Consider the following 14757-nt stretch of genomic DNA (forward strand, 5'->3'; position numbering starts at 1 on the left):
GTATTTCCTGGTAGTGCTAGGATTTGAAAGTAGGTATATTTTGTACCAATCAATTTGCTACCCTGCCTCTGCCACCTTTCTAAATCAGTATTTTACTATTTTCTCATTTGTTTAGGCCATTCACAAAAATATTTAAGGTCTTACACTTTGGGTGGGTAGACACAGCTTAAGTACCCTGGACAAGTGCTATATTAATTGGGAAAACGGACTTCGTTGCCAGCAGTCACATGGGTTTTTTTTTTTTGTAGGAATTATAAAATTTTGTAAACTGAAATACAGAGACCAGGCCAAAGTATATGCTTTATGATAAATATTAATAGCAATTTACTTGACTGAAGGTAATACAGTGGACAAGTCATGCGTACATTCCTTTGGGAGGTACATGAGAGCAAAGACACAAGGTTATTTCCCAATAAAGTGACGGATTTGTTTTTCTCTTGGCAAATAACCTCTTCAGACATAGGTATTGAATTGTGCATCAAACACAGTGTAGAGAAACCTAAGCTCAAATTATTTATAAAGGACATAACATATTGTTTTCAAAAGAGCAAAACACATGGATTATTTCCTTACAAATAAAGCAAAGTGGAGAAGTGAGGCAAGTCTCCTAAAAAAGAAATCTCTCTTCTTTGAGCATTTTATTATTTTAGATAATAGTTACTTTTCATTATTCTGTTTTTTGAAAGTAAACAAGAACACTTCATCATAAAATGTCCAGAAAAATCAAATGGTGTGGGGTACCGCGAGGCGTGAGGAGACAATCTGAATCACACCTGCCTCATTCTTCCATTTTATGAGATATATACAGGTCTCAGTCATTGAATGCCATGAAGACAACTTTGGCTAATAACCCAAACCTTTTCCAAAGAAAGCATAGAATTATTTTGGAACCGAGACTTGAACATGGTATGGAATTTTCCTCCAGTAGAGAAGTTTACAAGTCTCTTACATGCATATATAACGCAAGTTTGAGAGTGTGCTTTATCCCATTCTAACCCACCAAGTTTCTAAATGTATTTAAGAGAGCAGTGAGGGACTTCGAATTTCCACAGTTCCTGAAGAGGAGATTTCAAAATCAGCTGACCAAAGTCTCCGATTATAAACAGGCTGCTCAACTCACTGTGGGCCAACTGGCACTGAAGGTTGGTCACGGGTTCCCAGGCACAGAAGAAAATGCTCTAAGTCCAGTCAACACTGGGAGAGCACTTATTTGGGTTCCCAGAACTAGCACACAGTGGGAAAAAGGATTAATGTTCTCTGTGGACCAGCCATCTCTGTAGGACCTGCAATTCAACCACTGAAACCCATTTGAGAGAATCAGGCTTTTATAAGCAGATTTTGTTTGGCCTGTGGCTTGGGAAATCTGGAACTGAGCCCTGAAAAAAGACTGGTCTTTATCAAACTGGCAAATGTCTTTTCCATGAGATGTGCAGAAGGGAGAGTGCTATGCAGAAATATACAGGGATACCCATTCTCCACTGTACTAGGATTTACTACCACAGAATTATATACCACGCATTGGAGGGACACCCCTAGATTGTTCTGTTTTTTAATCAACTCAAAGTCCTTTTAATGTTTGGTAACCTCCTGATTTCAGGGGTGTTATCTATTGCAAGTTATCAACCGCTTTCTACCTCCACTTGTAGTATAAAGTCAAATTCCAAATAAAAGTGCACTCATGAAAGGGACAGTTGTTGAGTGGAGAAAATGAAAATAAGGACCAAAATAGCAGACTCTGGCCATTTATCAATTTTATTGTTTGAAGTAGCTTCTCTTCCAGAGCACTGCCTAATTTGGAAGTGGGGCTACAAAAAGTAGTCAGGGATCTGGACAACTGTTTCAGAAGGCAGAACAATAAGAAAATGAGGGCAGATGTGGCCAGAAGGCTTGAGCTCTAGACACTAACAGCTCTAGAACTGGTTGTTAATGATATGTCTCAGAGGTTGACATTGAAACTATATTACACTATCATATTCTGTAAGAATTTGGTTTATAAGATGATTTATATGCATTTTAATTTTATTTGGCGTTAAGCCATTGTTAAGCCAGTGCAAACTATTGGCTTAAAGCTGAAGATTCTGGTATTTTGAATAATAAAGTCTAGTTTTCTCAGTAATATATAGATTCTAGCAAAATTGTCTCATTTTAAAAGTCTCACAAATGATGTTCTATGTTTCCGTCAATTGCAACATGATACTTCATATATTTAAAGGCTCAATTTTCCAATTTTTCTTCAATATTGCAACATCTTGGCATTTCTTTCAAAAGCCAGATATAAATATGATAATGACTGTTTACAAAGCATTCTGAGGTTTTATAGGTTTATAAAGAGCATATATCTAAAATGAAAAATTCCTTTTTAAGACAGCCTTATTTATGGGAGCATAAGACATATAGACTATGGTATAGGCAGTGTATCATCTAGTTTGGTAACACATTTATATAAGTAAAAATGGTGGAAAAATTGTCTTATCATATCACATCTATTTTTATAGCTGTGCATTATGAGAAATTATAAAGAGACAAAAATCTGCACTGGTTGGAAACACTATAGAAGCATATTTAAATGAGCAAAATACAAAATGGTTTTGTATTTTGAAATACAAAGACTTTGTATTTCAGAGACTTTAAGCCTGGATCTTTTTCCAGATTAAACTAAAATTAAAATAGTAAATGTGATGATGTGAACATTCTCTGTCACTATTGTTGCCAATATAAACTGGCACAGCTTTAGTGGAAAACATTATGGCTGTATTCATTTTTAAAAATCTTAAAAATATGTGCCCTCCTTGACTTACCACCACTTCAGTGGAAAGCAACACATTCATCAAGGACCTCAAAAATGTGCATATTATTAAAACTAGTATCCTCACTTCTAGAAATCCAACTTGAGAAAATCATCAGAGAAAAGTTTAAAGATAAACAGAGATGTGTGAACTTCGGGAGAAAACAGAACCATTCTAAATGTTCAATAAAAAGGTAATCATTAAATAAATTAGAATATTTCCGACATAGAATATTACATAGTCAGTAAACATGGCATATTATAAAACTTAAATGAGGGGAGAATAATTTAAGAAAAGTTTAATCAGGAGACAAACACTAGATAAATTTAAAATTTTTGTTTTGAAATAATTATTTTTACATGAAATAAATAAAAGACTGAAAAGTAGCATACCATAATTTTTAACAATGGTTATCTCGTGGTAGTGATTTTAATGTTCTTTTTAAATATTTTTTCAAATACTCCCATTAGCACACACAGCACACATCATTTCTATTATCAATAAGCAAAAAATGTCAAACACTTCAGTGCATACCTTATGATGGCTTTGACTGCAAATCTGACCACTGTGGAGAGCAGGAACAGTGGTGTGACCAGGATGTGGAAGAGGGACAGTGAAGCAAAGGCCTCTGCAGGTTTCAGATTGTTTCCACTGGCATACGCGTGGGTCACAAAAGTCTGTGCAAAGAAAGGAGTTCTTTAGAGAAAGCTGGAAAAAGTTTCACACATGCGTACATTCAGTCTTATCTGAAAAACCTAACATATTCTGCTACGCCAGTATGTCCATTGTAACTATGATAACAATGACTTCATCCAAAACTCCCTAATTAAAACAGTACTTGCTTTTGGTGAGTCCTGAAAGGTTTACCTGCAATTATGGTGGCAAACTTATGAGAAAGTTAGAAAAAAATTCTACTTACAGATTACATAATTGACTCTGTCAGTTACTAAGTAGGAGGAATAAAGGGGTGGAGAACCCAGAGTTTTTGACAACCAGTAAAGCCCTTTCCAAGCAATACTAAATATTCCAGGAGAAAAAATAATGTTCTCTTGTTTTGGGGTCCTCACTGTGGATCTTTACTAAAACTGTCAGCATTAATACCCAAAGAATACTTATTTACATTTTTTTTTTTGAGACAGGGTATCACTTCATTGCCCAGGCTGGAGTGCAGTAGCGTGATCATGGCTCACTGCAGCCTCGACCTCCCCAGGCTCAGGTGATCCTCCCACCTCAGCCTCTCAATTAACTGGGACTACAGGCATGCGCCATCATGCCCAGCTAATTACATTTCTACAAATAATACCAGTTGCCGAGTTTGTCACTTTAGTATGAAATATAATGCAATTATAAGATTTTCTGGTTGCTGATGTAGCTCCATCCTGTTGTAAGAATGTCTGGGAACTAGATCATTGAGATTAGAACAGTTAATTCCCAACCACTGTTCATTTTGCAATGTTTGCAAATGTACCAGTGTACATTTGGCAATGTTTTGATTGTTGTAACTGAGGTTGCTACTGGCACCTGGTAGCTAGAAGCCAGGGATGCTGCTAAACGTCCTAACACAGAGGGCAGCCCCTAGAACAAAATTTATTTGGATCAAAATGTCCATAGTGTCTTTATTGAGAAACTCTGGATTAGAACTCTTGCAATGGAGATGGTAATAGAAGGAAGTCACAGAGGTGAGGTAATATACATTACTACCCACACATTCTTGCTCATAAATCATTTATAAACACTGACTTGGTTTCATTTCTAAAAGCAAGAAAAAGTGTCTTACAGCAAGAACAGCTGCTATGGGAATTGCTGCATTCATGAAGACTGTGGAAAGAAATAAAATGCATTATTTTTCATTGAACTGTGAAAACATTTTCAGTAACTTTAATCATCTATTATTGCTTTAACTTTCTTTGAAGACAGGAAGAACAGAGTATTAAATGTCATTGTGTCTGGAGTCCACAAACATTTCACAGTTAGTACCTACTTGTCTGCAGTTTTATGAGCTCCCATACATTAGTCTTAACCAGTATCTTTTTTTCTTTATTGAATTTTTTTCTTATGAAATGTTAGAATTCATATAAAATCATCCTTTAATGATAAAAATTATTAGAACTTAACAAATGCGTATTCTAGAGAGGGGTTACAGTCTATCTTTTGTTTAGTCCACTAAACTAATTTAAATATGTGAAATCAGGTTATTACACAGATTAAAAACAAGAATTTGGTATCACTTCAAGTTCCCTTTCCAGCAGTGATATTAATATTCATTTATGACCCTTTCTGTTAATAAAATAACTCCATAGCCTGGACTCTCTGCATGTCTAAATACCTCTCCTGGAATATATTTAACTATCATTGGATCAGCATGATATGCCTAGTTGAAATAAGAAAAACTCACATTTTAGCCTGAAATACTAGTGTTTGGAAGTAACAGTAAAAATAAAAATCGAAGTTGATGATCTATAGTCGTACAGTCATAAACTATAGAATTTTAGGAACCGAGAAACCAAAGATGAACTGAATTGTTGATAACAGAGCCAGGCAACAGCAGAGTGAGAAGCTAGAATCTAATTATCTTAACAGTAGAGGACTCGGGTTTTTAAAATCTTCTGCTCTCAGGAATTATCCTTACCACTGTACATAGAACAGAATCAGACTGTGCTTTTGCCAGTCCAGATATGACTTAGTTGTCAAACACAGACTCAACAGTACCACGAATCCAAACACTGATCTGAGTTTTGTAATAACACAGATGAGGAGCCACATTTCTGTCTCAACCTTCTTTCTCTGACTATTGTCACCTTATTTTATTTTATTTTAAGTTCTGGGATACATGTGCAGGATATGCAGGCTTGTTACATAGATAAACATGTGCCGTGGTGGTTTGCTACACCTATTAAGCCCAGCATGCATTAGCTACTTTACTCCTCACTGCCCTCCTCATAGGCCCCAGTGTGTGGTGTTCTCCTCCCTGTGTCCGTGTGTTCTCATTATTCAACTCCCACTTATAAGTGAGAACATGTGGTGTTTGGTTTTCTGTTCCTGGGTTAGGATAATGGCTTCCAGCTCCATCCATATTCCTGAAAAGGACATGATCCCATTCCTTTTTATGGCTGCATAGTATTCCATGGTGTACATGTACCACATTTCCTTTATCCAGGCTATCACTGATGGACATTTGGGTTGATTCCATGTCTTTGCTATTGTGAATAGAGCTGCAATAAATGTACGCAGCATATATATTTAAAATAGAATGATTTACATTCCTTTGGGTATATACTCAGTAATGAGACTGTTGGGTCAAATGGTATTTCTGGTTCTAGGTCTTTGAGTAATCACCACACTGGTCTTCCACAATGGTTGAACTAATTTACATTCCCATGAACAGTGTAAAAGCGTTCCTATTTCTCCAAAACCTCACCGGCATCTGTTGTTTCTTGACTTTTTAATAATTGCCATTCTGACTGGCGTGAGACGGTATCTCGTTGTGGTTTTGATTTGCATTTCTCTAATGATGAGTGATGTTGAGTTTTTTTCATGTTTGTTGGCCACATAAATGTCTTCCTTTGAGAAGTGTTCCTTTGAGAAGTGTTTCTTTGAGAAGTGTCTGTTCATGTCCTTTGCCCACTTTTTAATAGGGTTTTTTTTCTCATAAATTTGTTTAAGTTTCTTGTAGATTCTGGATATTAGACGTTTGTCAGATGGATAGATTGCAAAAATGTCCTCCCATTGTGTAGTTTGTTCACTCTGATGATAGTTTTTTTTTTGCTGTATTGTAACCCTATTTTCTAAGTGTATTCTTTTCTTTTAACCTGCTTTGTAGCAGATGCATATGAAGCACTTGACATAGTGCCTGAGATGGAGTGTGCGCTCAATAAATGTTTGTAGTATTCATTATTTTCTTCAATCTTTACAATCCTACAGGGTAGATATTATTACTAGCTCATGTTACAGATTAAGAAACTGAGGCAAGGAGGATATAAGTAATTTCCTCAAGGCCATACTACTACAAAGTGTCAGAGCTAAGATTTATAGCCAGCTCTGTTCAACTCACCACCAAAAAGACTGTACTGAACAAAATAATAAAACTTGAAGTGGTCAAACTGGAATTTTGCCCCATTGACTCAAGAATCCCAGCTGCCTATCAAGAACACAGGATAATGTAGTTTACCCCTCATTACTTCTTATTGCTCTCCCCTAGGATGGCCTCCTCTACCTTCTCTCCTCTTGGATTTGACTCAAATACCAACACAACTCTCATCTCTAGAGACACACACGCTGGATTCTCATCTCACCTCAGCCCTTTAGCAGCTGGATGATTTCAAAGAAGTTCAAGCTACCTAAGTTCTGTATACATCAATCTTTTAATTTCTAAAGTGCAGTTAATAATAAAATCTAGTCCAGGCATGGTGACTCATGCCTGTAGTCCCAGCACTTTGCGAGGCTGAGGCACTTGAGCCCAGCAATTAAAGGCTGCAGTGAGCTAAGTTTGCACTGCTGCACTCCGGCCTGGGTGATAGAGTGAGGCCCTGTCTCAAAAAATATATAAAAATAAATAAATAATAGAATCAAAACCCCTGGGCTGTTGTAATAATTAAATGAGATGGTATATGAAAAACCACTTATGGCAATAGTTGGCTAGGTATACTCTCAATATATCTTTGTTGTTGTTGCTGTCATTATTTCTGGCTGCATCCATCCTTCTTATGAGAATTGCAGTCCTCTGAAGAGAAGGATGTATATCGAAGGGGTCACCAACTTAGAGTAGTACAATATAAGTGAGTGAATCTTGATCATCCTGTCTTCTAGCATCTTGACACCGTGTTAGTGGTGCATTGCTGGAAGATAAAACTCCTCCCAACTTTACGTCTAATGCATCAAGCGTTAGGATTAGAATAAAAGAGTTATATAAGCCAAATATTTTCTCTAAATCTATTTCACAAAAGAAATGTTTATAATCTTTAAACTCTAAAGGAGTTTATAATTCAAGAGGAAACAATATATAAACTTCTCAAATTTTAATTTGCTAACGGTCTTGGGAGCAACAGAGATGAGCAAAACTGACACATAAATCAAACCAAATATCAGTGGGAGTAGTTTTCCTAAGTTTGTGTAAATTATACTAACATAAACCCTGTTATTCATAAGAATACTCAGAGTCATACTTTGAGGAAAAAAAGTAATATTTTTGAAACAGTTGCTTTTACAAGTTAGAGTTGAAGATGAAATAACTCTGTATTTTGAAATTCTTGAAAATATATTGGAACAAAGGGTTTTCTGTGAATGAAGTTGGGCTTCCTTCACCTGAAAATGATATATTTTTTTCTCCTCAGTTTTCAAAAATGGCTGTATTTTCTTGACAATCTTCAAGAAAATATCAAGTTATAAGCTCCCAAGGAGACAAGCTAAAAAGCTGCAAATATTTTTAACCCTTTTCCCGTTTAGAAAATAAAAGGCGTAGCTCACTGCCAGTACTCATTTAGTTTTACATAAACACACTCTTTGAGGCTGAAGCAAATCTGATTGATTTTTAACGTGAAAATAAAATGTAAAAACTGTTCTTGGAGGTATTTCTAAACAGAACTAACAAGAGAACTGTCACAATCATCTGAATCATCTATTTAGGAAAAAATCGGATTCATCAAATGAATCTTCGGCCAACGCTGTTCGAGAAAGATGTTAACATCATGCGTAAGAATGCTATGTTTTCTAGGATTTGACATTTTTAGCGATTGAGAGAGTTACTATATTTTGTAAACGGAAACACAACTACTAAAAACAGAATGCTACAAATAGAATGATGTCTTTTGTTTCCAGAGTCGATATCCTAGAGTGATGCAAAATCATAATAAAAGCAAGATGTTTTGTGGCAAAGTTTTCTCGGCATAAAAGCTGCAGCCACAAGCGCTACCTGTGAGTACTCTGAGACAAATGCAAAAAGAGTTAAAGAGTGTTTGGGGACAAGAAGATCAATCATAATGTAGTCAATTCAATTTCAGTAAACACATTTTTGCTGAAAACCAACTATTTATCCTAACTGAACTGATACAAGGGTTTTAATCACAGTTACCATTATCATCACCATCTTCATTTTACTGATGAAGAAAACCAAGGATTTCAGTTTGTAGAGTAACATAGTCAAGGGCACACTAGTTATGAGGAATCAAATTCAGGTCTACTTGACTCTAAACCTGGGCATACTTCGGTCTTTAATTTAAATGTAAACAGATAGCCTCGTGTGGCTGGCGGCTATTGGACAGCACACATTTAGAAAATAAATAGGTGTCGTTGAAGAACTAGAATGTTTCACTGATCACAATCTAAACTGAACAGACTGTTGGTTATTCTGGTTGCCCTTAAAGTCGCCTGTTCTTACAGCAACAGCAACTTACTGGAGAGTGATGTATAAAGTGCAAAGGTTTTGAGACTAGACAGTTCTTTCATTCTTGTTTCCTCCACGCTTTTGCAGAAAATGTGTTCCCAGGCATACAATTTTAGAAGTTTGATGCCTTTCAATATTTCATTTGTTTTCTTCAGTCTCTCAGTGGAATAATCCTATAAAACAAAGGAAGAAAAATAATACTAGTTGCATCCAAGTGAATCAGAAAGGCAGGACCATGTAATGGACGGGGATTGAGGAGATCTTGATTTCTGACTGGTCACGTCACTCACTAATTAGGTTGTGAAATTCCCAGGAGAAGCAGTTAAGCTCTTTGTGCTTCGTGACATAAAGAGCTTAGTGAGATGGCCTCAACATTTCTTTCCACCTAAAAACATGTATGTCTCTGTTGCTGTGGTTTACGTAAAAGCTAAAAACAATTTTCTAAAGTTTCACATGATTTCCTTGAATCATGTCTGCAGATAATATAGACATAAATTTAAATAACTAATAAGGAGATTTATAATGACTCCTAACATCTAACTTATTTTCTTCTCCAGTCAACTCTATCACTCATACTTACAGGAAGAAAAATAATAAATTTAAGAAAAGTTAGTGGGCTTCTTATTTGAAAATATGAAGGTACAGTGTTATGTGCATTCATATTTCATCTTCATAATTCAGTTATTGACACTAAGCCTATTATCTTAGCTATCAAGAGATTTCCACATACTTCTTTGTAAGCTCTTGGTTAAGGCCTAATTTAGATTCATTTATAACTTGCAATAATTGTAGAGAGATTTGTAGCAGATACAAAAGCTTCAATTTAGCCAGCTGTTTTCAGCTTCCTTTATCACCACGTTATACTAGAATTACTAACAAAGTGCAATGTGACTAATTAACTATCAAAGGGGGCAGTAGAGTGGTCAAAAGACAGATAAGAGAAAGCAAAAGTAGCAAACAGCCTGGTTTTTGTTCAATGTTTTGTCTTTACAGGGTCTTAAATGCCTATCAAATGATTGTTCAATGAGTAAATGATTATGGTATGAATAGCTAAACGAAAGACAGATGTTTAGGACTCATCACGTCTCTCTTAAGCTGCTCTTCCACACCTTTCTGTATTTGTGTGCTGGAGTAAAAAGGATAGATGGCTCAGACGGAAATAATGAGTGACCTACCTAAAGTAGCAGAAAAACAAGTGATAAAAACCGCTTGCGTGACATGCAACTCGCTTGTCACAGTAGAAACACGAACTTGAGAAACAATCCCGTCAGTGGCAACATCTCTACATTTTATGCCTGATTTACAGACAGCCTGGCTCATATTTAATCAAACTTTATTTGTAAACATGCTGTCAACAATTTTATTATTTGCAAATATTTCCCTATAAACAGCAAATTCATGCTCAAATAAAATGATTTCATGGAAAATTGAAGCCAGAAATGGTCAGTAACTGGGCTTTTTCTTGCTTGCCAAGTTGACCAGAAACATATTCAGCAAGAGCAGCTGCCACTGAAACATGTCAGTGTGACCCCATAGATCTTCACATGGTTTGAGTCTACCCTAGGGAAGAATAATTTCAGAAGCAGCAAACTTGACGCTTCCCTTGTGCCTTGATCCATTTCCTGCATGTCAATAACTGACATTCAGTAGCCTCAAAGTACGCTTAAGAGGATTCTTTAGACAAGTGATCTAAGAAGACTGAAAGCCTTATCACCTCATGGTACTTTAAAACATCAGGAACTGTAATTCTAGTATTTCGGGTCTACGATCAAGTTTTGAATTTCCAATCCACTTTTAAGAATTGTTTTTGCAACATGGAAAATACACATTTGCTGCCGAAGAACTGAAGTGAAATATAATTGTTTCCAAATTATCTTGAGTGGCAAGTATTAATTTCCTACATTATAAAATTAAAACAGCATTTCTCGATTTTTGTATTTAAATTTCCAAAAGATGTTACTTACAAGTGTACTTTTCTGAGCCTCTGCCAACTTTGTAGCAATAAAGTACTGAATTGGCGCAAGGAGCACAATGACAGCTGCACCAACCAATGCACTTGATCCAAGTAAATTATAGAGCAGAATCACGCCCATTATGATCTAGAGAGAAAAACACATGGAAAAGGGAAAATGAATGGGGGTGTGGGAGCCATTGCATGAAAGGAAATAATTTTTAGTGTAAATGTAGTATTTCTTAATTATTATATTAAGTTTATTTGGAAGTCAACAGTATTAAGGTTCTCCAGAGGGACAGAATTAACCATCAAGTCAACCCAACTGTGACAGTTGGGTTTTACTCTGATTTATTTGGGGAAGGCTAAGTGCTAGGAATGCATTTTTAGTACGATAATCTGTACAACTGATGTCAAACCAATTTATTGCATGAAGTTGCAAAGTGGTCCCATGACGCTTTTGAGCTTCTAAAGTAGTCTTCAAATTTTTAAAAGGGCATAAATTTTTTCTTGAAAATGCTGTCACCCACCATAAATTTGACATTCTATATTCTCTTGGAATTGTACTAGCTTTTCAAGGCTGAGAGGATGAAAAATAGCGGGCAGCATCATGTGAGTAGAGGATGATTGTCCGTGAACTAAAAGAGAATGAGCTGAGCTCCTCACCTCCTTATGACTCCAGACGTCACTTACTGACAAGAAGACTGGGGGTAACTAAAACTATTAAAAAGCTAAAGTTGGTGCCCTGTCTTAATATACTTCTCTTTCCCCAAACCAAGGGCAAAACCATTCAGACCTATCTTCTCTGGTTTGCTATTGTCTTCTTTTCCCTTTAAAACTCAGAATTTACCCCTGCTTTCCTATCCTCTCTCTCTCTGATTTATCACGGCCCAAAACATCAATTAATGAACTGTATCCATGCAGTTCAAGTATATAATTTATGCCTATATGGTAATGGTAATAGCTTAATAGCAGCTTTCTGGGGGCAATGACATGTTTACTGCCTAGCTAATTAGGTAGTTTGGGAAATCCAATAAAAACAAAAAATTCCTTAAGGTCACCCATGATGCAGTCGTTCAGAGATTTTTGGTGCACTTGAAATTATACTACGTAGGCAGCTACCTAATCCACCTTTATATAAGTACATTTTGATAAAATGAGACGAAGTACATCTTAAATCCTACTTTGTGACAAGCACTGTGCATACTACACACTTTTATTTGCCTTGGTTTTCTATTAAAAAATGAAAAGGCAAACAATAAGTTAAAAACTAGCATCTTCTTTATTACTTTATGCACTTTAATAAATGTGAGACACAGGGACTTAGATGACAGATTGTATCAAATAAGATCTAGTACTTGAGCTTCATCTACAGAATGCAACACTTGAGATAATTAAAAATGTCCAGCTTATACAGAGGAAAAAACTGAGTATATTTCTTTTCTTTTCTTTTTTTTGAGATGGATTCTCACTTTGTCACCCAGGCTAGAGTGCAATGGCGCGATTTCGGCTCACTGCAACCCCCGCCTCCCAGGTTCAAGCGATTCTCCTGCCTCAGCCTCCCGAGTAGCTGGGATTACAGGCATGCGCCACCACGTCCAGCTAATTTTTTGTATTTTTAGTAGAGACGGGGTTTCTCCATGTTGCTCAGGCTGGTCTCGAACTCCCAACCTTAGGTGATCCTTCCACCTCGGCCTCCCAAAGTGCTGGGATTACAGGCGTGAGCCGCTGCACCCGGCCTAAAAACTGAGTATATTTCTTTTGCCATTTTTAGCCAATTAGGGGAAGAAGAAAACGTGTCTTTAACTAAAATGTTATTTTACATAGGAAATAGCTAAATAGCACTCCAGTTTGTCACTGTTCCTACCATTTTATACAGTTTGACATTTTGCAATATGCTAACTATTGAAACTATGGGATTGATTAAAGCAATTGCTCTCGTTTAGAAATACTATAAGAGAGCTTGCCAAAATAAAAGGGGTCAAACCATGGCTCTGTGACTTACATGAATCGAGGCGATAATACTCACAACTAACAATTACTGGATGCCCAGGAAATGCTGGGCACTACGCTAGATGTTATAGACCTATTAATCTATTTAACCTTGACAATTACCACAACGTTATGAGAAAGATACTATTATTATTCTCATTTACAGTTAAGAAAACTAGGGCTTTGAGGAGTTAAGCCCTTGTGTAAATGAGGGGCAGGGCAGATATTTGAACCCAAGCAGTATAATTTCAAATTTCTCTTTCTTAACCTATGCTATACCATTTCTGAGTCTCAGCTTCCTTTTCTATAAAAGAGTGTAATATTTGCACATTAAATAACTAGACACCTTTTATGAGCTAAATACGTTACTGTTCTTTTTGTTTTATTTCCTCTGCAAACAAAAATCATACTTATATTGATCTACCTACCTGAACAGGCATAGCCCATAGATTGGGACACAGGAACAAAAACCACATGAGTTGATTAGTTTCAATGGCAACTAAGTTGTTGATCTGTCCCAGAGTCATCTCCCCCATGGATAAGTTAGACGTAGAGAGCCTAAGGATTTTGTTATAAATCATGGCCTACCAAAAAAAAAAAAAAAAAAAAAAAAGAGTACATAAAGTTCTACATTTAAAATTGACACTATGATTATTTTCATTGAAAATAAATAAACATTTAATTTTTTTTGAAAAAAAAAGAAAAGAAAAATTCTATAAGGTCATCTTCTTAAATCAACCACTACAGTTATTTCTATTTCAGTATACTTATTTCAACAAAATACAGACTTATTTTTTTCTAGTGATATAGTAAAAATATGCATTAAACTTTAAGCATAAGCTCTAGAACAAACAGAAAAAGGTAAGTAAATGCAAGATTTCAAAATATTTTTCTTCACATTATTTTAAAGTTATTTTTAATTCAACAGATTTATTAATTAGCTCTGTTTCTGTCATTAAGTAGATCATAGAAACGTTGTTGTAATACCAAAGTGAAAATGGAATGAAGAAACAAAACTGAAGCTATTATTCTTATCACTGAATGGTATATAGCATTCTTAGGAAACAAGTATCATTCACAGCCTTTACATACCAGCAGAGCTCCACGGAGGTTAATGCCAGTCTCTATGGTTACATAGTAGGAAGCCTGCAAAAATGTCCTTTGCAGAATAAGAGCCAAGAAGAGAAGAACTGCTAGAACATAAGCGTTTTCAAGAAATTCCTTTGATGAGAGCGTTTCTGAAATCTTGTCCCCAAAGAAAAAATGTGACAAATTAAAACTCGTCTTTTCATAGACCAGGTGTACAGTTTGCATTTACTACAAGATGCATAGTATTTAAATATAAAAATTCAATGTGTCTATAATACAGCAGTGAAATACAATGCAAACCAGTGAAATACAATACAAATCCATAAAATCCCTGATTAATGAGTGACGGAAATGCCTAATTGAAGAAAAAAAAGGTAAAATGTATTTAAAAAAATTAGAATGCATTTCCTGCAAAGGTATATCCAACTTTAGTAAAATGGTAAGCAGTAAATAAAAAGGCAAGTTAGTTTACACTCTAATTTGGAAGTAGAAGCTACAAAATTGATAGCTGGTCAGCAAGACCAATGGAACAAATATACAATTTTGGTAGCCTTATTAGT

At 35.7% G+C, this 14757-nt stretch overlaps 1 protein-coding gene across 4 annotated transcripts in view; it reads right to left on the reverse strand.

The window, feature by feature from the left end:
- Nucleotides 1-14757, reverse strand: part of ABCC9 (ATP binding cassette subfamily C member 9) — a 139975-nt gene that overhangs the window by 96916 nt on the left and 28302 nt on the right. For all 4 annotated transcript variants that reach the window (XM_077953698.1, XM_077953697.1, XM_001098888.5 and 1 more), the window contains exons 9-14: nucleotides 14201-14353; nucleotides 13537-13692; nucleotides 11130-11264; nucleotides 9176-9338; nucleotides 4564-4604; nucleotides 3321-3463 (exon numbers count right to left, since the gene is read on the reverse strand). In XM_077953698.1, coding sequence (XP_077809824.1) covers nucleotides 3321-3463; nucleotides 4564-4604; nucleotides 9176-9338; nucleotides 11130-11264; nucleotides 13537-13692; nucleotides 14201-14353 — 791 coding nt within the window. The remainder of the gene's footprint in view (nucleotides 1-3320; nucleotides 3464-4563; nucleotides 4605-9175; nucleotides 9339-11129; nucleotides 11265-13536; nucleotides 13693-14200; nucleotides 14354-14757) is intronic.

The sequence above is a fragment of the Macaca mulatta genome, chromosome 11 (assembly GCF_049350105.2).
Source record: "Macaca mulatta isolate MMU2019108-1 chromosome 11, T2T-MMU8v2.0, whole genome shotgun sequence".
Classification (NCBI taxonomy): Eukaryota; Metazoa; Chordata; class Mammalia; order Primates; family Cercopithecidae; genus Macaca; species Macaca mulatta.